The 23,870-nt window shown below is 42.7% G+C and overlaps 1 protein-coding gene across 1 annotated transcript; it reads left to right on the forward strand.

The window, feature by feature from the left end:
* The first annotated feature begins 9,887 nt into the window (after nt 1-9,887).
* On the forward strand, nt 9,888-20,594 carry proza (protein Z, vitamin K-dependent plasma glycoprotein a). Its single transcript, XM_088612542.1, has 8 exons — nt 9,888-10,043; nt 13,502-13,662; nt 14,568-14,592; nt 15,355-15,468; nt 16,511-16,639; nt 17,688-17,812; nt 19,402-19,519; nt 19,655-20,594. The coding sequence occupies exons 1-8, from the start codon at nt 9,971-9,973 to the stop codon at nt 20,182-20,184; spliced, it is 1,275 nt and encodes a 424-aa protein (XP_088468668.1). The 5' UTR covers nt 9,888-9,970; the 3' UTR covers nt 20,185-20,594.
* Nucleotides 20,595-23,870: the final 3,276 nt, after the last annotated feature.

Here is a 23,870-nt window from a genome sequence, read left to right on the forward strand (position 1 = left end):
AGCTGCTTATTTTTTTATGCTTTTCTTCTCTGTGCTGAATCATCCTGGAGATCAACACAATCACAGTAGAATAAATAGACCGGTAGAACAGTGTAAATTTAATAAAATCGGAAAAACGTGCATCAGCAAATAGAATGTCAGTATTTCCCATGCTCTTATATGCACCGATGTTTTATCCAGCCATATTGTTGTGCCTGAGGGTTGTTCAGAATAGTTTTGTGAAATCAGAGATTTATCTGGAGATAAACTGAAGTGGGGGGGATAAAAACTCCTGAATGGCCTCCCGGTTCATTTATTTTCCCTGTATTTTAGGTTGTGTCGATCTGCATGTAGATTGCTTCTGTCTTGTTGTACAGTTAAAGGGGGGTCGTAGAATTAGAACGAAATATCACTCAGATCAGAGAGCTCGCCCCTTAAAATGACATTATTACCATGTAAAGGAGACTGTAATATAGGGAGACTAGCAGAATTGTCTCTTCCAATATCCTCCAGTGTGATGTGGCAGCAGGGGTCAGATGAACTCTGGGTATTAACCAGTGTTTCTACGCATTTCATTTTTTCCCTTATTACAAAGAATTTTTCTTTCCTTTATGAGATCCTAGCAGTACAGCATTGCCACAGAGTGGTGTCATTTTATTTTTGTGTTTCATCCTGCAAAGAGTCAGCTGGGCCAGATCTCCTGGCACTGATAACGATTGTTTTTGTACTGTGTTTTTGAAAAACGTATTTGAGGTTGTTGGTCCACGTTTGCACAAGTTTCTATTGCTCTGTTGCTTTAACATACCTCTACCATTGATGTTTTATCCTCAGTATAGACACTACTAAGTGTAGTAGTAAGCTTCAGATGAAACAACAGCATGTAATCAGCCTATACATGATTATGCATGCCCTAAAGGAAAATGTAGACAGAAAATAGATGATATAGTATGATTTAGTTCTAAGTTCATATTAAAGCCTGGATTTCCTTTTGAATAACATGCCGTGGTGTAGTGTATGGACTGCATAAACGAACATGAAGAGCACCTCCTTAGCAAAGAGTGATGACAGTTTTTTCACTCCGAGCTCAATGTCCTGGCGGTGCTCTCCAAGATGAAGTGTCCGTCATTAGCGGCGCAGAGAGGCTCCATTAATCTCGTTGTCGGAGTCTGGCCTGAGCACTGTACCTGCTGCTCCTGAGGCTACATGACTCAAGGGCTCTACTGAAGCGAACAAGGAGCACAGCCTGAGCAACCTATAGAAACAGCCAGTGGCAGCTGAGAGGAGGCGTCTATCAGCGCTGAACACAGAAGCCTGTTTCTTTCATCCTGGTTGAACTTTTGCCTTCTTAATTGGACCAGAATGGGCTTTGTTTAACCTTGCCAGAATGCCACTCTCCTTTTTCGTTTAAGGAGTAATTACCCTGTCTACTGTGTCTTAGCCTCAGTGTTTGTTCGGTGTTTCATGAGGTTCAGTACTGTAGGTTGTCTCCAAAACTGCATTTAAACCTCAGCAGCGCTGGATTAGTATGATAGTGCCTCTCAGCCTTTTCCGTCACACGGCACACTTACAGAAAACTAGACATTTTTGTTGGCACACCGCCCTCTTCCCCACAAACTCACAAGTCATGACGCACAGTACTACTAGGTCCTGTAGCCGATCACACCACCTAGCAACTCTGAGGGTCCAGGACCCTCCCCCCCCTGCACAGCCTGTGGTATCCCCCCAAAACCACCAGTGTACCCACAGACCAGCACCAGCCCAGTATAATACATAACTGCTGTTTTTATTTCTCTAGCAGCCACAGTGAGTTACCACAGAATATATGCAACAGGAACACAAGAAAGAAGTATCCACAAGGGACACAAAGACAATTTCCACGACACTTCCATTTCACCATATTCCATTACACTTGCACTTCACCGGCCTTCTGTAGACTCTGCAGGCCAAGGGAAGAAAGCAGTGCCCTGAGCTGCCTTGGCCTCCGCTGAACAAGGCTTAAATATCCTTTCTGTGGGCGGGAGTGTCCAGGCGATCATGGGGAGTGTAGGCAAACATAACAAAGTGGAAACTACCTGAGGAACCAACTGAATGCAGACGAACAGGTGGGACAGCGCATCTCTCCTTCCCCTGTCCCTTGTGTTTCCACTCTGTTCCTCTGTTCTAGGGCCAGTTCAGACCGGTTGCCCTCCTCACCTCTGACTGTGGCTGTGTGGTGAGTGATCGGTGTCCCAGAAACCTCAGGGACCTTGACACCAAACCCTCACAGAAACACTGGCCTTAACTCAAGTACACAAAGCCCTCAGGCCACTGCCTTACACCCACTTCTGTCATCCTGTGACAGTCACAACCATTTATGCCTATTCTTAACACTTACTTTCATGTTTAAAATCAGGGATGGCTTCAAAAATGCATTGTCACCTCATCCTGGTCGTAACTGACAACAGTGAAACATGAAGCTCCTCCTCAGATGCTCTCAGAGGTTCCCTGTTTTCTGTTTTGAAAAACTTGGGTTACCAAACGAAGCAAAAATCTGTGTGAGTGATATTTAATGAATCCATTTTTCTCATACATGACTTTTTCCCCAAATTCCACAGACTGCTGCCCAACGGCGGAAAGCAAACCAGTGCAGCAAACCACAAATTCAGTTGAGGCAGTAGTTGACAACATTTTGTTCTCTTACGTTCCTACTGGAGCAAGAAAGGCTTCGATCTGGAAGAGACCAACTCATCTGCTGGAGAGGCCAGCCCAAGACCACTCCACGCATGAGGAGTTACTCCTGGAATGCACATAGTGCACTCCAATGCATTGTATAAAGATGCCCAATAATGCCTATTGTTAATGGTCGCACTTAATGGGATCATAGGCAGTTAAAACTGGAGCAAATCTCATATTTGTGCAGCCTGTCATGTACTGGATATGGCTTTGGCAAAATACAATGTGTGGCTCCCTTATGAATTGTCATAAACCCCCAGTTTAAATGCTTGTGTTGTGAAGCTCTGTGCTCCAAGAACTGTCACTATACACAGCATTTGTTTTCTCTGTAGCAATAGTCTCTTGGATGGGCTTTAGGCTTTGCATTTCTGCCATTGTACTCCTTATTACTGCAGGCTTGTCTTTTCAAGGAGAAGCATGCAGCAACATCAGCTAGACAAATAATAGTGCGAATGAATTAATCCTTCCTACTCTCTCTTTCCTTCACATGAGCACTGCGCCTTGTCCTGTGATCAAGAAGCGAACCATCAGTTCTCTCCGTTTATTGCCGACAGACAGTTGGGTAAGTGACAGTGTCAGCTGGTGGTCATTTATTTTCACATTTCTCCTGAGAGCCTCTGTACAGTGGAGCCGTTACTGCTTGGAGAGAATGAATGCACCATCTATAATGTGAAGTCATCGTCTGTCCTGGGAAAAGCCCTCATCATTCCTCATACAATAGTCCCTTTTCTCCTGCTGGCTGGGATCTATTTAGACATTAAACTCTGATCCTGACAACTGGACGGTGTACAAATCCCTTGGCTCTGTTGGCAAAAGCCAACCCCATTGTCCTGGCAAGATGGAGATGCCACTAAATAACTTTGGTGCTTGTAAATATTGGCCTGCTTTGGACTCATATTCTGCAGGTCAGGGTTTTCTTATTCAAAATGAGAAAATAACATATTCGCTCGTTGCTCCTTATGCCTTAAACCCTAAGAAAATGATTCCAGAAAAACCAAGCAAACTTTTCAAACATCATCTATTGTTAGTCAATGGCGATTAGAGTGTATGGCTTGAATTGTGTTTTATTGTACATTTTGGGGTAGAGTACATTAGGAATTAGGATTTCATCTTTCAAAGTGCAACTCCTGCCTAAAACACTAATGTATTGCTGTTGAAGTGATCCCCCCAAACAATTCTCTACGCAATCTTTTAATTCCAACCACTTAAGTTGTCGTGTCAAACTCTATCATGCGTCTGTCCCTTTGAAGCCAATGTTTTTAACTATCAGCTGAATGGGAAATAAAGGGAATGAAGGGTTATAAATTCAGAATTGTACTCAATAGCATCTAAGTGACGAGGGACTCAAAATTCAACAGTGACTTGACATGTGAGAAGCCAGTAGACTGGTCTCTGTATTGACCCCTGTGAGGATGAGTCAGGACTTCCCAGTATCACTGGGTCTGATTGTCAGCCCCTGAAAACCTGCTTAAGAGTTTGTCAGGGGGGCAAAGTCATCTCTTTGACCTGTTTTTGGTCACTGATCTGTATTTGTCTGACATGTATTTTAAGGTGGGACTTGGAACAAAGAGAAAGCGAATATTCTTGAACTGCCTGAGGACTGTCCGGGCACATGCAGGACATCCGGAAATGTGATGTTCTGCAGTAACACAATTTTCTTTTCACTAAGGACAAGCAAATTTCAGCCATTCGAGAGCTGTGCTGCACCTGATATCTTTCAGTCTTCATAAATAATTTATCAGAATTACCATCTCCTTCAAGCCTGGAACAGACAAATTAAGGACACCTATAAAATCTGCAGGATCCATTTCTTCACCTCTTGTGCGGGCTCACAAAATTGTAATTTCTTCAGAAGCCGAGTTTAGGTTTTGGAGTGGAGAGAGAGGTCAGAGATACTTCCCATCAGTGTCCTCAGCAAGGTTCGGATGCTGTACGGGAATCTGTCATTCCTGTCATCCTGGAATGGATTACGGGACAGGAACGCCAAGCAGAAAAGTCCTGGATTTCCTTACAGCTCCCACAGAAATGAATGCCAGGAAGGTGAAGCGTATCGGAGATGCGTTCGGCTGGCCTTATAGCCCAATCTCTGCGATTATTCCCTTCTCAGTAAAGGTTACCCTGTCATGGTTCAGCTGTTCACTTCCTGCGCTCCCTCACTCAGTCCATTTTTAGCATTAATTGCTGTTTGGCTAAACGTAATTGTGATGCCTTGCTTTCTAGAGATTACGTGGTTGCTTTGGGGATCAAGGAAATGACAGTTTTTTTTTTATCAGACTATTAGAGAATCATGGTCCTTACCACAGTTCATTGAGCACATTGGCTCTGTTGCAGAAGAGGTAACTCTCTTTTCCTTAGATAGTAATTATGATAAGGAACAGTTTAAACAAGCCAGTCATTTCGTCTAATTTACCGGTCAGACAGCCAATTATGGGCCTTTCTGGAATCCCAGGGCCACTGTTCTTTCTTCAGTAGCACAGAAGGAGTATTTATGTGCTGTGCTGTTGGTACCCACGATTCAGCTGAAAGAAAAAATGCTGCTACCTGTGCCGTCTTATCAAGTGAGATGTGCCATAATTCCATTAAGGTGCTTTTATCCACCACCAAGGATCTAACTGTGCTTCATGCTGCTTAACAGCACACTCAGTAGTCGGACAAACTTTTTTTCTGCCCGATCTAGTTAGGTGCTTGAGGTTGCAGAATGTCAAATTCTCCTTCTCCTGGGTCTTTTAATCTTCTGGCCTTGTCCGTCAGGTTTTGGGGATGGGGACAGCGGAAAGGCCACAAATAAGAAAGGAACCATTTTTTTAGAGGAAACTGGGACACCCATTAAAAAGCCACACAGAGAACATGCAAACTCCATACAGACAGGTGACCAATTCTGGAATCAATCCCCAGACTCTAGAGCTGTGAGGAAGCAGTATCAGCCATCATGCTACCCTAGAGTGGCACAAATAGCGAGGTTTCTTATATCCTCCTTTATTTAGGTTATTTATACCCACCCAGCAGGATCACCTTATTATTGTTCCTCAAATCTGCTGCAGTAAGTCATCCCAGTTCAGCTAGATATAGTATCAAAACATGCAGCCAACCCTTAAGCTGTGTTTCACTTTTAGAAACTGAAAAGAAGTGTTTTCCCTCAGATAATCCATGGCCTTCTCCTCCGAGTCCCAGAAGAGGTGTGATAACACTCCTGGCAAATCTCCACAGCTCACAGGAGAGAACCAAATCCCTCAGCAGGACTGAAGTCTTGCTGGGGAACATATCCCAGGCACGGTCATTTCTGAGCAGTTTTTAATATTTAATTTTCACGTGGATTTCCCTTAGAGATGGAAATCCGACTAAAAAAAAATAGCCGTAGATCAGTGCCTGTGAGAGCTGTTAGGTGGTAGAAATGTTGTGGCTGCTCTCCCTGCCGAGTGAAGCCACAGAGTCATCACACTCTGCATCATTCTGCAAGGCTGTTTAGTTTCGCCTTCATTTCTCACAAACTCCCACCTGTCCATTTGCATGAGTGCGACTTAATTCACAATTGTTTCTTGTACGCAAACATTGCTGTTTTTAAAACAAACTGATAATATTAATAAACAACACCGATATACAGTATGGAGGTGTCAACAATTGCAGGGTAGGTGCTTTTAATATGAAGTCCTCCACTGATAGTAAAGGCAGAAAACAGCTGAAAAAAAACTGGAATGTACTGTATATGTACTGTAAATACCACAACCTATATGCAAAGCACCAGAAATCAAAGGTAGGAGACCACAGATCAGGTTATGTGAGCAGGAGATGATCTCCACATTGCAATTATGCTACCACTGCAGAAGTAGGCCAGACTGAGTTACTCTAAAAAAATAATTTGAAGTTTGACACTCAGCGTTCCTGTTGACGTACTGATGTTCATCCCACCCCAGCTAAGCACCGAGGAGCAAGACTGACTCCTGTTGTAGGCTTCTGTGGGAAGATTATAATAAATCGACAGTTCTTTTTCCATTTTTTCATATATATGCCTCTTAGAGTGAAGGAAACTATGACACTTTGGAGAGGTGACCTGGAATCTGGTTTTGGAGTTCATGTGTTCATGTTGATTCAGTGACTTCATTCAACATTTAACACTTGAAAAAAATAAGATACACTAAAATATTGCATTTGTCTTATTCTTCCTCAAAAATCTGAAGTCTCAGGCATATAAAATCTAGATTTTGTAGTCTAATTCACATTTGTATCTCTGTGCAGTTGAATAGCGTTAATAACGTGAATGAAGTTTAGAAATAACAGGATGCCATTTAGCCCATCACTTGGTGTTTGTTTTGTTGTTTCCTCTTTATGTTTCCTCTTTTATTATTACTTTATAATATGCAAATGTTTCATTGTATTACATTGTTCTCCTAGTAAATGAAAAAATGTAGAGGGAAAGCAAAAAGTTAAATAAGATGTTTCTGTTTTAGTTATTTTGTTGTTCATAATATTGATTTTAATTTGACCAAGTGTCAGAGAATGCGGAGAGGTGGTTAGTCAGTTCTCAGGCGACTCTTTCGCGCCTCTCAGTGTCCAGATTCAGGAATGACAGCTGCCCAGGGAGAACTGACTCTTCCTAGAAAGTTTTGTGCCAGTTTCTATTAAGACTTCAGAGAACAGCATCATCTGCTGGACTGCTTCTGGAGGACACGTTCAATCACATCAAAGCATTGGGTCCTCTGCGGCTCCGTGCATTTGACGTACTGTCCGTACCAGAGCTCTGAGCTGCCTGCTTGTTAAACTGCAGGTCTGCGAGCCTAGTAAACGAAATACGGGACAAGTAATGAGGACGCCTGATTCATTCTCGAGCAATACGGTTGAGGGATTGATGCGTACGTGCATGCAGGACAGTTTTTTTTTTTAAATTGGAGCCCGTAGGCTCCAGCTATTTAATGAGGATCTGCTTTCTCTTCGCCGCTTTGATGCGCTCTCGCGGAGGTCAAGAAGAGAACTGAGTGATAAAATCGATCGAGAGCTGTCCATGGATTTCATTTAATGCTATAAAATGTCGTGCGCGTTTCGCAAATGTCTCGTTTAAATGTCCTGTTTCAGTTTGTCTCTCACAGCTCGGCACGCCCCTCCTGCGGCGATCGCTTGCGCTGACACGGCTGCGTGTCCAATTAGTCCGCGGTGCAGCTGGGTGGAAGGGGTAGGAGTGTGGTGGGCTGTAGAAATCCAACAAAGTGTCTGAGCCGCTGTCTGCAAACAGGAAGCCCACATGGGTGGCAGTCTGGTTTCAGAAGGACGAGTAGACAGGTTCACCACTCGCTTAGATTAGGCGTTAGATTCTTGCGGTAGATAGCAGTAACAGGAAAGTCGTTCTCCCAGATATTGTTTCTGGTTCACACTCGGTACAATCTCCAGTACTGCACAAGAAAAACGTTCTCCAACTCCCAAGTACCACACACAGTCTCAAAACAGATTGTAAAGGAGCACGCAGGCTATCATGAACAGAACAAGGAGCAGTAAAGACAATTTAATAGAGGGGCATGATCACCCTTTTCATCAGCCAAATTCAATTATGTCACAGAGAACGTGAGCTTGTGGCCTCTAGGACAGGCCCAAACTCATCTCATTTTACAAATTGAGAAAAATACATTCAATCATTTTCTAACTGCTTTTTTCAATCCACATTTTCCCAGAAGCCAATTAAACTGCCAGCATGTCTTTGGACTGTGAGAGGATACTGGAGCACCGGGAGGAAACCCATGTGAGCACGGAGTGAACATACAGACTCCACACAGACAGCACCCCTGGTCCGGAATGGAACTCAGGGCCCCAGCACTGCAAGGTACCCATGCTAAACACTTGTTAAGTGTTAACTGGCTTGCTAAGAGAAATATTCTCGCTCAATAAAGCAAAACAAAGAACATAATTGAGATCAACAGAGTACCTGTCTGTACAAGTAACAGGCTAATGGGGAAAAAAGAAAGAAAGAAGAAAGTGAAGAGTTATTTTTCTTTGCTCTCTAATGAGTGCTTGGCTGCTGTATACTCGTGCCAAGGCCCTGACCTGTTGATGGATGTGCTCCTTTTTGTAAGAGCAACTTTGTTTCGTGGGAACACTGGGAAGGTTACAAATGACATTCTGCCCATCCCAGAATCTCGCACAGCTGTGTCAGCAAGAAGTCAGGGTACTGGTTTCACCAAAGGGGATGGGCAGTCAGTTCTGTACACCCACAAAACTTCTGTTTGCTCAGTTTCTAAAACAAGAGGCACCTATTTACCTATTTATAACTCAATTAAAATTGATCCCCCCAAAAAACAGATAAATCAGGTTAGATCATGTGGGTGTTAAGTAACAATTTGATAATACATTGATTGGTTTATACTGTATTTCCCCTTTTAAATACTAAAAGTGTGTAATCTAGACTGTGAGTTGTGAAGCAGAAGGTCATTATGGGAGCCTCTGCAGTTACTCGTTAGTCTGTGTTTTGCTTCCCAGCCATTTTGTTAGGAAAAGGGAAAGGAGGGAGAGGGTGTTGTGTCTTTGGTGATGTCGCAATATAATTAAAACAAACAACAAACAAACAAACAAAATGGTGACATTTCAGGCAACACATCTGAATGAGGGCAGTTCTGAAACTGGTACAGAGTGGATACCAATTACAAATGCCTTTTAACGTTTTTAAGAGAAAACCATATTTATAAATATGCCCTGAATATAAATTAACCTGTTATGAAGAAGTGGGCTGGGGTAAAATCCAGAAATAGTTGGTAACTACAGTACCTGTCACAGTGCTTTTGCTAACATAGCATTCAAACCTACTTATCAGGTCTGAGACAAGGTGGGAACTTCTTTTTACTTGGATTTGCATTAGAAGTGTCAGTGATCGCCCAGCGAGGTTCTGTAGTATTTATTCCAGCATCACAGGCAGTGATTTCACTACTTATTAAAACCACCTGCTTCGCTCTGTGTGTGTGTTGCCACAATACATTTTCATTTTCAGTGGAACTTTGCCTCTCCTAATTTTTTGTTTCTTAGTCCCCGTGACTGTCAGAGGGACAGTTCAGTGGAAACCAGCTTAAGATAGCAATCACCAGTACAAAGAATTGTGTAACATAGAACATGTTTCATCGCTTGTTCAGCTGATTCTTTCCTACGCCACTGCTGTGCTGTGAAAATCAAGAGTTATAGGTTGGGGTCCCCAGTCAGTCATTGAAATGGTAGATAAACAGGATATTGGCCTTGCTGGAAATAGGAACTTTGAACTCTTTGTTGTCAATATAGAGATACACTGAAGCTGCTATACAGCAGAACAAAAATGGACTCCTTAATCATCAGTCTGGCTGTAGCCTTAATGCTGAGCTGTGTAACAAGTCAAGATGCACAGAAAGGTAATGTGTGAATCTGATAGAGAGGCTTGTACTGTCGTTTGAAATTTAGAATGCGGTGGCAGTGAATTTCGATAGATGACTATGCCTTTACTTTGTTGCGCAATGACGGCAATGGGTTCTCCCAGGTTTTAAATTTACACTTTGAATTTAAAATCATATGGAACATCAAACCAGCTAGTTGCTTCTTTGATTCAAAAGGTGAGCTTTATTTTAATTTGTGATCCAATTAATCAAATGAGCAGTGCACAGTCTGTCTTTCCTGCATAAATGTGCAGCTATTGTGGCTTCTGTTGTGACTTAGAGAAAAGTTTCAGAAAAAGGGTCATTTCTTTTTTTCCCTTTACAACAAAGTGTGCCTACATTGCTTACACCACTTGTTGTGTACTTTAGAAGTATTGTCTCCTGTATAATTAATTGTTGAAGGCACAAACTTGCTATATGTTGTAAACATACATTTATTCCATAGTGCTTCATTCTATTATAGTACTGTAATTATATCCGTAATGTTTCCTCTAGAAAAAAGGTTAGTTTGTGACTCTAAGAAACTACAGGATTTTGTTTGTTTTTTTCATTTATTCGCTATTGCCTCCAAAATGTTTAGGGTGACATATAGAGTTTGCAAGGTCTTCCATAAGATACAAAAGAAAGCAATGCATACGATTACAAGTCTGACACCTCCGATACAATTACAACAAAGGCAGGAACAATAATGCTAGAAATATTCAAGCGTGTTTTTCCGTTTCTGCAAGTAACCGCCGAAAATAGAAAGGTGCAAATCCTACAAGAGAAAACAGAGATGTGGAAAAGAGGTTTTGATTCGTTGCTTCAATTTTAGCAAACAGATTTCTTCAGTGGAACAAAAATCATTGAAAGTCTTTGTCAGATGAAAGTCTTTCGTAAAGTACTTTCAAACCCTTGCCCTGGTTCACCAACAGCCTGGCTTATTGTATTACTGTGAGGGGTTGGGGAGTTACACTTGCAATGCATTCAGGAGCCCTGAATATGTGCGTATTTATACGGCAAAGTAGGTGGTTTATAAGAGTAAATAATACGTTCCTATGGAACCAGTGGTAGTTCCTCAGAGTTGTGAATGAATCTTTGGTATAATTAGTGTATTTTTAAATGAGTGAAACTGTATGTGTGCTCCCCACCTCTAAACCATTAAATCGTATTTTTTTATCCACTGTAAGAACATAAAGAAGTCTTAAAAATGAAACGTCCATCTAGGCCATTCTGTAATTAGTAGCTAAGTGATTTCATTCGTCTTGAACCAAACCAGGGTATCTCCCTTGGCAACATAGCTGGGCAGCTTGTTTCCACAACATAGCCATACTGTTTGTGGTTCATAAATGCTTATTGAACCTACTTTTAAGCAGTGATGTTCCATATTACCATAGTTACATGGTGCTTTGCATGGTGTCTGAGTGCAGTAATTGATATCTGTTACTGGAAATCCATGTATCCACTCAAGATGTATCTGCCTGACAAGGGTCCTAACAGCATGAAATCTGTGCCATTAAAATTACAGCTAAGCTATAATAGTAGCCTAGTACTGATGACTTAATAAAAACCTACTTTATAAAATAAAGCAAAGCCAATTGGCACCATTTCATTTGGGTTTTTTTTTAAAAGGTGAAGGTAAACACTGTACAGGTTTGCTGAGAGAAAAAATAGCCTGAGGTCTTTGTGGTTGTTATTTGCTGAAATGAGGTGGAAGGTAATCTGTGTAGAGTGTCTTATTTGTTTAGCTCCAGTATGAAGAACTGAAGCAAACACCTGGTTAATGAATCATGATTTTTAGCTTTCTTGCGAAACCAGGCCTCATTCAAATGTTCTAGATGTTAGTGGTGCCATAGATCCAACTTTTATAAATACAGAGGGCTGCTTTGTCATACAGATGCATCAAAAGCTTCAAACAGAGCAGAAAAAAACAGAATACAAAACCGAAGTAATCTTTCATATTTAGTTTTCTTTGTTAAATAAGGTCTTCATTATCTGCTACTGCACTCTAAATACAAAGTATATCAATTTTTCCCTCCCGTTTTAGTGCTGACGTTAGTTGGAAGAAGTTTTTTGTCACTTGTGGAATGTAGGTTATGTTTAAATGCCTTAATCTTAAAATGCTGAGAAAGTTCCGAAATAACCCAGAATTCTGCTTTAATTCTGCTTTAGTGAAATAATACAAATGATCTGATTTTCCACTGTGGATAAGTTACCGTAGGTACCTAATTAATTTCATGAAGGGAGGACATTCTGCCCATAATGATGAAGGTTTTTTTTTTTAAGATAAGATTTTGTTTTTTTTCAAATCTGAACCTAAGGTGCTGTCTGTGTGGAGTTTGTAGGTTTGCCCTGTGTTCACGTTTTTCCTCCAGGTGCTGGAGGAAATGCTGCCAGGTTAATTGGCTTTTGGGAAAACATGCCCAAGGTGTGAGTGTGTGCAGGTTTTTGGCAGCGTCTGTGTCTGGCGTCCTGATCTGACTGCTCCCTGCCTTGTGCTCGTGGCTTGCCAGCAGCCTTCTTACTGGGTAAAGCAGTTAGAAAATGGATGGATTTTTATTTCTAGGGTTTGATTTCTCATAGCTGATGGTAAATGCACATTATACTCTAGTACAAAGGAACCATGTTACTATGCAAGTACAGTATATCAGGTTAATGATGAATAGAGTTATGTTGAATAAAAACCACTAGATGGAGCTAGTAAGTAATATTCTGTGAGCTTATACATATGAAACAAAATCACCCAGGCTGCAGAACTATGTGGGAAGGATTGAACAGTGCACTGACAGCACTGCTTTGGACAGTAACTGCATCACTGACTTGGCAATGTGCACATCTTTATCCAGTGACAAACAGTCCAGAAGTGAAAGACTCAGCCAAAGATAATGGAGAAAGAATTTGTTTTGGAGCTGGTGTATTTATTGCTGTACTCTTTTGTCCCCCAGGGGGGCAAATTCAAATAGGGAGCCTCTTACAGAAGTTAATGTCCCCAGGTGTTAAGAACGTATTGATGGTTATAGGTGAGAGGATCCCATCTGGTAGTTAGCAGCTACTTGATCCAAGAATTTCATCCAGGAGTTTTTGGAAAGATGTCAGGGTATCCGCTTAAACGACATGGCTGGGCAACTTGCTCTACACTCCCATATCTAAGACTCATCCAGAACTTAGTTTGGTATGGAGATTGCCTTGTTGAGCTTTCTTCTGCTTTGAGCTTTTTATCTTGGTTTTACAGTCTGTGCCTCACTTTTCCAGCAAGGGTTTTAGCTGTATTAGTGCACAACCGTGGTAACGCCAAGGGGAGATTTAGCTAAAATCTCAATTCGTCCACCAATTATTCATCCATGTATTATCAAATGTCAAACTAACCAGTGGCAAAAGTAGAGAGGTGACCAAAAAAGTGAAGTCATTCAGGTTTTGTAAAGGGACTGAGTCAGGGGAGGGCTTCTCCCTTGTTACAGTGTTTCTGGACAGAGCCACTGCCAGTAGGATCATTGGAAGACACAGGCGTGCCAATCACAGGAATGAAGAAAGCCTGCCCCCGAATCTGGAGCGAGAGTGTGTGGAAGAGGTGTGCAACTACGAGGAAGCCCGAGAAATATTCAAAGATTCGTACCGAACAGTAAGTACCCCCTCTTTGCTTGTAGTCAAAACAGTGCTCACCGTGCCGGACACAAAGACCCAGTGTCGACATTGTGTTTCACTAAACTGCAGTCAGTGCACAGAGCAGCCCTGTGAAAGCCCAGCTGCATGGATGCACTGAAGTGTTAAGGTAAAGGAACAGTGTTACTTTCTGCAGTTCGCGTTCAGATAGAATGGTATTCCCTTTTTCTGCTCGGTCCAGACTCGTACATCAAGTTGACAATGAGGCACAATAATAAAGGCAGCACAATGGTTTAGCACTGCTGGCTCGCAGCGCTGGGGCCCTGGGGCCCTGGGGTGCTGTCTGTGTGGGGTTTGTATGTTCTCCCCGTGTGCCTGTGAGTTTCCTCCTGATGCTCTGGTTTCCTCCTGCTCTCCAAATCCGTACTGGCAGGTTAATGAGCTCCTGGGGGAAACGGACCCAGGTGTGAGTGTGCTTGAGTTTGTGTCTGTGCCTGCCATCCAGGGTGTACCCTGCCTCCAGGCTGTTGCTGGTCAAAATAGGCTCCGGCTCCCCTCTGACCCTGAATTAGATAAAGCCAAAAATGGATGAATGGAATCAAATGCATAATTATAGTACTAGTAGAAGTATATCATTTAACTTTACACACCTGAGCCTATAAAAGCCTTGAATCTTGAGTTTTCTAGTCACTCTATTTTTTTAAGGTGCTTTCTGTACTTTGCATCATTTTGTAACTGTAAAATAGATTAATCTCATATGTTTTTCTACCTTCCAAGTATAAATGAGTGAGATTATAAAGCATGCTGGTGTTTTTACTGGATTTACTGGATTTTCCTCACATGTACATCATGTATTCAGTTCAAGATCTCCAGCCCATATGAAATCCACGTGAACTGGCTTCTGACATTGCTGTCTCTTTTCAGGACATATTCTGGACAGTGTATATCGGTAAGTACCAGTATAGTAAATGTCTTGTGGTGGCCAAATGGAAAAGATGAAAAATTAAAGAAAGGGATTCTACAGCTGGGATGACCACAAAATCAAGTGATCATGAAAAAAGGTTCTTTTGTCCAATGTTTCCAAGCCTTTTGTAGGTCAACTGATATGATTCAGCATATAATACCAATAACACCTTTCCCTAGCCTCAACAGCAAAACTGTGTGACTGAGCACATTTCTCCCTTTCGGGAAATGGGTTTGACTGCAACACCAGCCCCTGCATTCCTCTCCTTCCCCATCAAACTCATTCATGCCAGACATCAGCAGTGATGACGCCAATTAGACTGACGCACTCACCTGTGCTGAAGGTCTCGGTGCCTGTAAAATGTTACCTTTGCCAAGTTAATGCAACAATTAAACCATTTCAATAATAGGCTATTTGCAATTGGAAAAAAGACCAGAAGGACCGTGCAGGAAGAATGGGAAAACGTGCTTTTCCTGCGAAATTCCTTGCCCCCCTTTGGAAATCTCCAAGTGAATTCAGGGTAGAATTTACAGACTATGTTAAAACAGAGGCACATGTGCTCCACCTTTTCGGTGGATACGTAAACTTTCGGTACACTTTTCCAGAGCACTGAGCACATTTTTCTTTTCTCTCTTTAAGCAGTTTTAGGAATACCGGGCTCCTTTGGGAGTGAAGGAATCTGAGGATCCCTCTGGGTCACACATGATAGGTTATTAACTCAACCCACTTTCCCTCATCACTCCACAGACGGGGATCAGTGTGCAAACAAACCGTGCAAGAATGGAGCCATGTGTGCCGACAGCATAGGGGGGTACGACTGTATCTGCAAGAATGGCTTCTCTGGGGTTCACTGCGAAACCGGTGAGCAGCAGGAGAAATCTGACCTGTTTCGTATTCCACAAACTCTCGGTGACTTTCAGTGGAGCACAGGTGTTTTAAGGTTTAACGCACAATGCTGTTTTTGCACCACTGCAAAATCCCCTTCATTAATGAACACACATACCGAATGAACTGGAAGTGAAGTGAAGGAGAGGAGATCATTTCATATTTGGTTTTTAGTAGCTAATTGATCCAAGGGTTAATTGAAACAAGCCAGGGTATCAGCTTAGAAAGCCTGGTACTAGATTCCCATAACCATTTGCTTAAAGAAGTGGCTCTTGTGCTCCACTTTAAATGTTTATTCCCGTTTGTATTTGTGCCCTTCAGTTTACGCTTGATTGTTGAATCTGAGGCCCACAGCAACTCGGTCAGGGTTTTGATGATCTGAATCACGTGTGCACAGTCAGATGTCTTTGTGTACTTCTCTATGTCAAAATCTGCAACATTCTTGCAAGAACTAGCACCATCTGGGGCCGTACGACTTTAAAAAAGCCTTCGGTGTGAGTGTGCGTGTCTGTGTTTGTGTCTGTGTGTGGTCTACGATGGACTTGAGGGTGTACCCTACTTTGTGCCCGTTGCTTGCTGGGATAGGCTCCAGCAAACCTACGACCCTGAATTGGATGAAGCAGATAGAAAATGAATGGATGGATCCACTTTGGGGTGGCACACTAGTAGAAATGGCTGAATAGTCGCTTCTGAGAGACTAATTTACCCTGAACAACTTCCTCTCCAGTTCGTGGTTGTTTGAAGACAAACTGAACTTCCTGTCCCTTACACTGTGGCCTCTTTGTCTCAGTCCTCGCACCGCACAAGTTCCTTTCCTGACTCATTCGTCTTTGCTGACTCTTAGAATTCTCTCAGCAGAACAACCCAGAAATGTCAAGAACCTGAGACGGTCCTCTCGGCAAACTATTGTTTTTATCCACGTGACCATTGCAAGAACACGGGTTCTGCTCAGCCATCGGTTCAGCAGGTTTGCTCTCATTGCTTCATTAACCATGACTGTTGCTGTGGCTCTCCCCAGATCAAACTCTGTGCACGGGGAATGAGGACAAAGGCTGCAGCCAGTTCTGCCAGCCGGGGTTTCAGTCTTATCAGTGCTCCTGTGCCAGCGGATACGAGCTCCGAGAAAAAGGAAAGTGTGTTTCTCTTGGTAAGAGCCATCTCTATCCCTGACTGAGGGATATTGAACATGTCCTTTACAGGCAGTTGCTTTGCTTTTGTAATAAATAGAATGATTTGGACTGAGCTGTGTAAAAATCTGACAGGACGGCCTTATCAATCCCTAAGGGCAGAAACAGAGGCTCATGCAGAAAGTACACTTGAGAAGCAGATGCAGAGTGATATACAGTATAGAATAGATACAATGAAGAGATAAGGGTTGTTCTTTATTTGTCTTTTTCCATTGTTATTTCATCTATACTTCATTGAATAGTTTACCATACAAGTTGAGCTTGATTCTCTGTTGCACTTAAAGCCATAGATTAGGATCTTTCATGTGGTTAGATGATCTGTCAGCTTTATTGAGTTTAAAGAAGGGGAAGATTAATAGGGTTGCACCTTATCTTTATGCTCAGGGGGTGAAGTATTGTCAGCTGTCAATGGGTTGCTGGGGTGTCAGAAAGCTGGGTGTGATAGTGTTGCTCATGTGAACTCCATGTGTTGTCTGATTGACCTGTTGAATGAATTAACAGATTTTGTGGGTTTTTTCCCATTCATTTTTTTTTCTGTGGCAAATGTCAAGCAATATCATTATTGTTGTTCCAATTCAGGCAACTTGAGTCCGTGCTGAAAACAGCCAACAAGCTCTCATTAAGATCGAGGGCACTTCACTGAAGCATGGAGTTTTTCAACTCAAAGCCCAACTGCAGCCATAAGCCAGAGGACATTGGAGTTCCCTCTGCTTGGGACTGGGAGATACTGCTTTATGAATGTAGTCCTGGAGCTCCATGTGCATATCTTCCAAATACATCTGCTGGCTTTTCTGCCACTTTCAAAAACAGATATGCATCAGGAGAAGTGATGCCTCCCACTTAGTCACACCAACATTTAGATATCTAATGCTACCATCCAGCCCAACTCAGATATGACTCTAAGTTCAAATAGGGACTTGTGGCAGGAGTCTGTGCCCTGCCGCAAAGTTCCAGTGGAAACAGACAATATTGCAGCACAAATGTGTTTGTTTGTTTTTTTTCTGGCAGGAGAATTCTCCTGTGGCAAAGTGAGCACATCAAGGCTGAAGGACCCAAGGGTGTTGGAGCAAAGCATCAAGACACACAGCAGTAGTGTGAGCTTGCCCTGTGCCACAGGCGAGTGCCCGTGGCAGGTAGGTGTGACCAGAGGCTTGATTGCAGCTGGTTAGAATACAGGTGGCCCTCCTCCAGCATGCCCACCTGTCACAATGATTCCCATTGCTGTCAGATCACCAGTGTCCCACTGTTGTCGCCGTAATCCTACAGGTCCATCACAAGTCGCCGGGGTTGTTGTATCTTCAAAATGTGGACTAACACCAAGTCCTGGCCTGGCTGCATTTAACCTATTGAGTGCCATCTCTTCCCAGGGCCGGATTTTGGTGTTCGTAGGCCCTCAGCACGTTCACTCCGAAATGTGCAAAAAGAGGGGTGAACGCCGATTGAATAACGGCAATTGACAAGATGCACTTTAAACTATTCTATTGCTAAACCATGTGACTGATGGAGCGAGTCGAGCGACCATCACTCCGATAATTCTAGTTTCTAGAACAGCCGCTAGATAGCATACGGTTATTGATTTGGAGCACCTAGAGTCGATCGCAAGCCTGTTGTTTCAGCTTGTTTTTCGTTAGTCACTAGTGTTTCCCTCCTTCACAGGCCCTGAAACTTCCGTAGGTCCTAGGCACTGTAGGCACTGTCCCAATGGGAAATCCGGCTCTGTTTCTTCCATAAACCTGGCTAGAGCGAGCTTGTGACCTGACTACACTCTTGACATCCCAGCTGCACTGTAGGACTCATTCTGCATTCTGAGCCAGCACCTTCACAGATTGACAGACGGGGGAGCCCCTGGCAGATCACTTTGACTATGTGCAGCAAGCCATATCAACAAGCGTGTCCTGAAAAAAAACAGAGATCTTGAATGATGACCATAAGACAGGAGACACAGGATTTCCCTCTGCTCGAGACTGGGGAATGCTGCTTGGTGAATGTAGCCCATGTGCATCACATTTCCTACTTTTGTTACTCAATTGATCAATATATTGATCTTATATCTGTTGCAAAAGGGTTTTTATCTGGTATGTCCCAGAGCCCTCATCTGTTACACAGGATTGTAATAATTATTATAATAATTCTTTACACTTATGGCAGCCAGAGTGCGCCAGTCCGCTCACCACACACCAGCTCTCAGGGGGGAGGAGCCAAGAGCGATGAAGCCAGTTGAGAGATGGGATTATTAGGAGTCCATGTTTAGTAAAGGCCGGGGGAAACTTGGCCAGGACACCAAATTTAGGTCCAGGATTGTGACCGTTGCAATATTAAAATAAGAGAACTGTGGCACAGTTACAGCTCAGCATGACATGGAAAGAATATACATAGAGCATTGGATGAAAGAGGAAAATGGAGACACTGTATTGTCTAATGTGCAGTGTTGCATGGAACTAGCATAGACTAACATGGACTTGCTAATAGATTTTTTGCCAAAGGAGAATAATACTGATCACCTGTTCACACTCCCTGATCAGGGAGTTCTTTGTCAGAACTTTAGCCAAGCGTGCTCAGTTTATATTTAAATGCAATCCTGAGTGTGTACAATTTGGAAGCAGTTCTTAAAATCACTTCTTAATGAGGGCAGCTCCAGTTAGGTGATGTAGTGTGTGTATTCTTTGCTAGAAAAAAAACCCTCAGTAACTCTGTTTGTTGTTTGTCTGGTGTCCTGAAACAGGCCCTGTTGAAAAGCGAGCAGTCAGATGGGTTTTGTACCGGAGTCATCCTTAAGGACAACCTGGTGCTCACCACAGCACAGTGTGCCACCAAGTTCAGCAGTTTTCAGGTTGTTGTAGGTAAGTTTGAGATCGTTTAAGGACAAATGAGGGACTGGGAAAGAGAAAGGTGTTGCAAACCTTTGCAAACGAAAGCCAGGAGGAGGTGGGCTTCCCTCCCCTCACAGTGAAACTGTGATTTCTCCCCCATTCCAGGAAAAATGCAAATAGCTTATGAGGAGGGGGAGCAGGTCTTGTACGTGAAGAGCATCCACAAGCACCCCAAGCATGTGGCAGGCAGGCCGGAGAATGACCTGGCCCTCGTTGAGCTGAGAGAGCGGATCAGGTTTAAGAGACAAGCCGCGGCGCCCTGCCTGCCGGAGAGAGACTTTGCAGAGAACGTGCTGATGGGCGAGACGTCAAAAGCCCTGGTGATGGGGTGGAACTACACCGGCGACGCCCTGCACGGCAGTTTGAAGCTCAGTTCCTTTAGCTACCTGCCCCTGCCTCAGTGCCAGGAGAAGCATGACGGCCTGCTAACCAACAAGATGTTCTGCACCACCTCCCCCGAGAGGGCCAACTGCTTCTTCGGACCCGGAGCCCCTGTAGTTTCTATTCACAAGCAGGTGGCCTTCCTCGTGGGCCTCCTGAGCAGACCCCAGGGACAGGCCTGTGAGAAAGGCTTTGTGTACCAGAAGATATCCCGTTTTCTGCCCTGGCTCAGACCTTTCATGGAGGCGCGGTGAGGTGAAAAAACAGCCGTCGCGGAGCCCTCATTGCCTGCACCGGTTGCCTGTATGGGCTCTTCAAGGCTGTGTGACGACGACCCGAGGAAGCAATGAGAGCTCTTCGTTCTGTTGATAACTATGTAGGCCCGTCTGATTAGTTCGATCAAGAAATCCCTAGGTTAGTACATGTTATTTGATAAGGCAGATCTGGCTGTTTCTGAAGACTCTTGTCATCTTGGTTTATAGTACATTTTGTGCTATATTGGTTCAAACGAAGGAGTGTAAATCCTACATTTTAGTTGCCTTAAAAATAAAAGAGAATGTATTGTATGACTCTGTTTGGTCTTATCTATGCATGCTTGCAAACATTTGATGGATTTTTACCATTGTATTATATTAGATTTACATACGACCTACACTTTGCTTTTCCTCTGCTGTTTTTTTGTTATTCCTCTTCAGGTTCCTATTTTTTAAGATGGTTTCCCTTATTGTGCACTATCAGCTTGAAGAACATTGCTTACTAACTTCCCCACATTGTCTAGAAGATGTAAATAATGGGTCAACATAATCACAGTCTCTTTCACAAATATAGACTTATGAGCTTTAGCTCTTTCCAAAAAATCAAATGAGCTTTTCCAAAAATTAACCTTTAAAGTTAAAAAAGTGACCGTTTCACCTGAAGGTGTTTAGAGACGAGGTTAAATTCCTAAAACTGATTATTGAGGAGTATTTAATAACAGTTTGGCTTTAATACCCTTTGGTGCTACTTATTTTAATGGCCTAACATTGCATCTCTGATCTTAAAAAGGGTTGTGTTTTTACTGTTGCTTTTGTGGTTGAAAATCAAAGAGTTTAAGTAAAGAAGGATGAGTTCCAAGTGACAGGGGTTAACAGTCGTGAGGCCGCGTTGCCGTGGTGACAGCAGGTAAAATGGGCCTTCACAGATGCAGGCAGGATTATTCTCAGACGCACTTGAAACCTCTTTCAGTTTTAATTGTAATTCACATGGTCTCTCTGGCACAAAGGTGCTGTTCCACTCATTTCCATTACTGTTTTACAATAAAAGTACTCATCTGCATCCACTGAGCCAGTACCGTACCACATACTTCCTAATTATTTAGAAAAAGGATTTTTTTGTAGCTTGTCTTTTAACTGTCACATCTCTGATACTTAATCAGAGAAATTAATTCTATACTAAGAGGCACACAGTCAACTTGCCTGATGAAGGGCTGATTATGCATCATAAAAAAAACAGACAAAAGTATAAATAAATTGAATATTCACTTGCAGAAATGACACAGAAATGTTTAATACTGTCACTTATCAGTCAACTTTCCATAATATAAATAAGCATGGTTATCAGTCAATGGAGCCTAAAAATTACCCTTGAGATCAAATATTATAATTTATATTTTACAATTCTTACCATTCTCTTTACCTTGAGAAAGTGACATCTCCACATTAAACCCCTATTTATTCATTTCCCTCCCCTGCACAAAATGACATGACTAATTAAGATTATCCATCTGGCTCAATGAAAAATGATAATAACAGAGGTGTTGCAGACACCGAGAAAAAACATCCTCCAGAATACTTGTTGTTTAAGTTGCTTTGGTGTGTTTTTTCCAGTAAGTACAGAGCGGCATTAATGAATCTGCAGGGCAAATGCAGGGCAAATGTTGCTCTTTATTGATACCATCTGTTTCTAGAAATTAAATCGAGGAAAGTAATTCAATAGTTCAATGCACAAATAAGTGTAAATCTCGAATAGAATACTGTATTTCAGTATATTTTCCTCAAGAAAGAGATCAAACGCAAGCTGCTAAATTAGGAACATTACGAAGGTTACAAAAAAGAGGAGGTACTTAATCATAAATAGTAAATAGTAGCGAATTGATTTTGAAGATCTCATCCAGTTGTTTCTTGAAAGAAACCTGGGAGTTAACTGAATACGTTGCTTGGTGGTTCATTCCTACTTCCAACACCTTTTGCGTAAAAATGTCTCCTCTTCATTTTAAATTGACTTCCCCATAGTTTTTCACGCGTTTCATATGAATCCATGTGTCATTTCATCTGCGTAATTTGAGAAGGCGGATGCAAAAGAGCTCTGATACCAGCTGCTGTCGCAAGAGGGCCTCAAAGCCCTCTCTAGTTAACAAGGGGAAAGTCCTGCTTGAAAGAATTCGAGAAGAGTCGACTCGCGTAGAAATGCCAGTAAAACAGGAGAGCAGGGCGGACCAGTGCAATAGTGTAGCTTTCCGGAAGGAAACTAATTATGCGACTTAAAAGGAGTAAATAGCGGGGTTTTGCGCAGGTGAACGAACGGTGGTTAAGGCAGTTTCCACGACTATCCTATTATTTTTCGCCTCAAGAAAAGCACTCAGATCCAATGTCGGTCAGCGCGCAAGGGCTATCAGACGTGCTCTACACACACGCACAAAAAAATAGATTCCGTCTTTGCAAAGGTTTTTGTGAGAGAAATACGATCCCCAAACCAAAAAGGACCAATATAGCGAACTTTTAGATGCAGGTTTTGCTGAAGAGATAGCTTGTAAAAATGTTTCGGTAAATTTCAGAATTCTTTCGTCTGCTGCTATCATTCGTTACAATATCAGTAAAGATGAGTGTCTCGGACACTGCTAGGAAAGCACAGACCGCCTCAGAAATACAGATCGAGTGACTCAAGAGTTACAGTATAGATGTGGGAGTGTAAGAATGTTGCGACGTCACCCTAACCTACTGTTCTGGTGCAGAAACATCAGGAGTTAGACATAAGTTCATTTTTTTTCGAATGCCAGTACTGTTTCAGGTGTTAACTGTGCTCTTCAGTCTTGCGTGCAGGAAGAAATGAAAGTGACAGAACATAATAAAACGTTTTATAATAAAACGATACGTTTTGCACCTCAGTTCCAGTTAAGGGAGGTCTGCGTAACATCTGGAATGTCCTAGTTTCCCTGCTTTTTCTGTTTGAATTTTTATATATCCACCCTAATTTAAATAACTTGTATAACTAACCATTCCAAGCAGCTTCTTCGATTACTCTTCCCATGCTGGTTTTAGGGCCGACTAGCAATACGTGTTCACAAAATTGCAGCTCTGAAAAGCAACAATAATTACAAATAATGTCAGAAAAATACAGAAAAAGAAGAGCAGCTCACAAAACACAAGCAAGTAGATAGCAAGACCCATAGGACATAGACAGGGCTGCCTCAAATTGTAAACTGCCCCTCTGAGAAAATTGTACTTCTGTTCAGGAAACAAGAATCAGGTTTTCTAACTGCTTTGTCTGGTACGGGGTTGCAGGGAAGATGGAGCCTATCCAAGCAAGCTACAGGCACAAGGCAGGGTACACCCTGGGCGGGACGCCAGTCCATCACAGGGCACACACACCAAGGCTAGTTTTCCCAGAACCCAATTAGCCTGCTCTGCTGGGCCCCTGAGCAAGGCCCTCAACCCCAGCTGCTCCAGGGGTGCCGTACGACGGCAGACCCTGCGCTCTGACCCCAGGCTCTCCCCTGTGTCTCATGGAGAGCAAGCTGGGGTGTGCGAAAAGATAATTCCTAATGCAAGAAATTGTAAAGGGTTAATAAAGTGATGTTGTTAAAAAAAAAGCACCAGCGTGTGTTTGGACTGTGGGAGGAAACTAGAGCATGCAGAATAAACCCACATGAATATGGGGAGAACATACAAACTCCCCACAGATA

This window comes from Lepisosteus platostomus, chromosome 19, assembly GCF_059453375.1.
Source record: "Lepisosteus platostomus isolate fLepPlt1 chromosome 19, fLepPlt1.hap1, whole genome shotgun sequence".
Classification (NCBI taxonomy): Eukaryota; Metazoa; Chordata; class Actinopteri; order Semionotiformes; family Lepisosteidae; genus Lepisosteus; species Lepisosteus platostomus.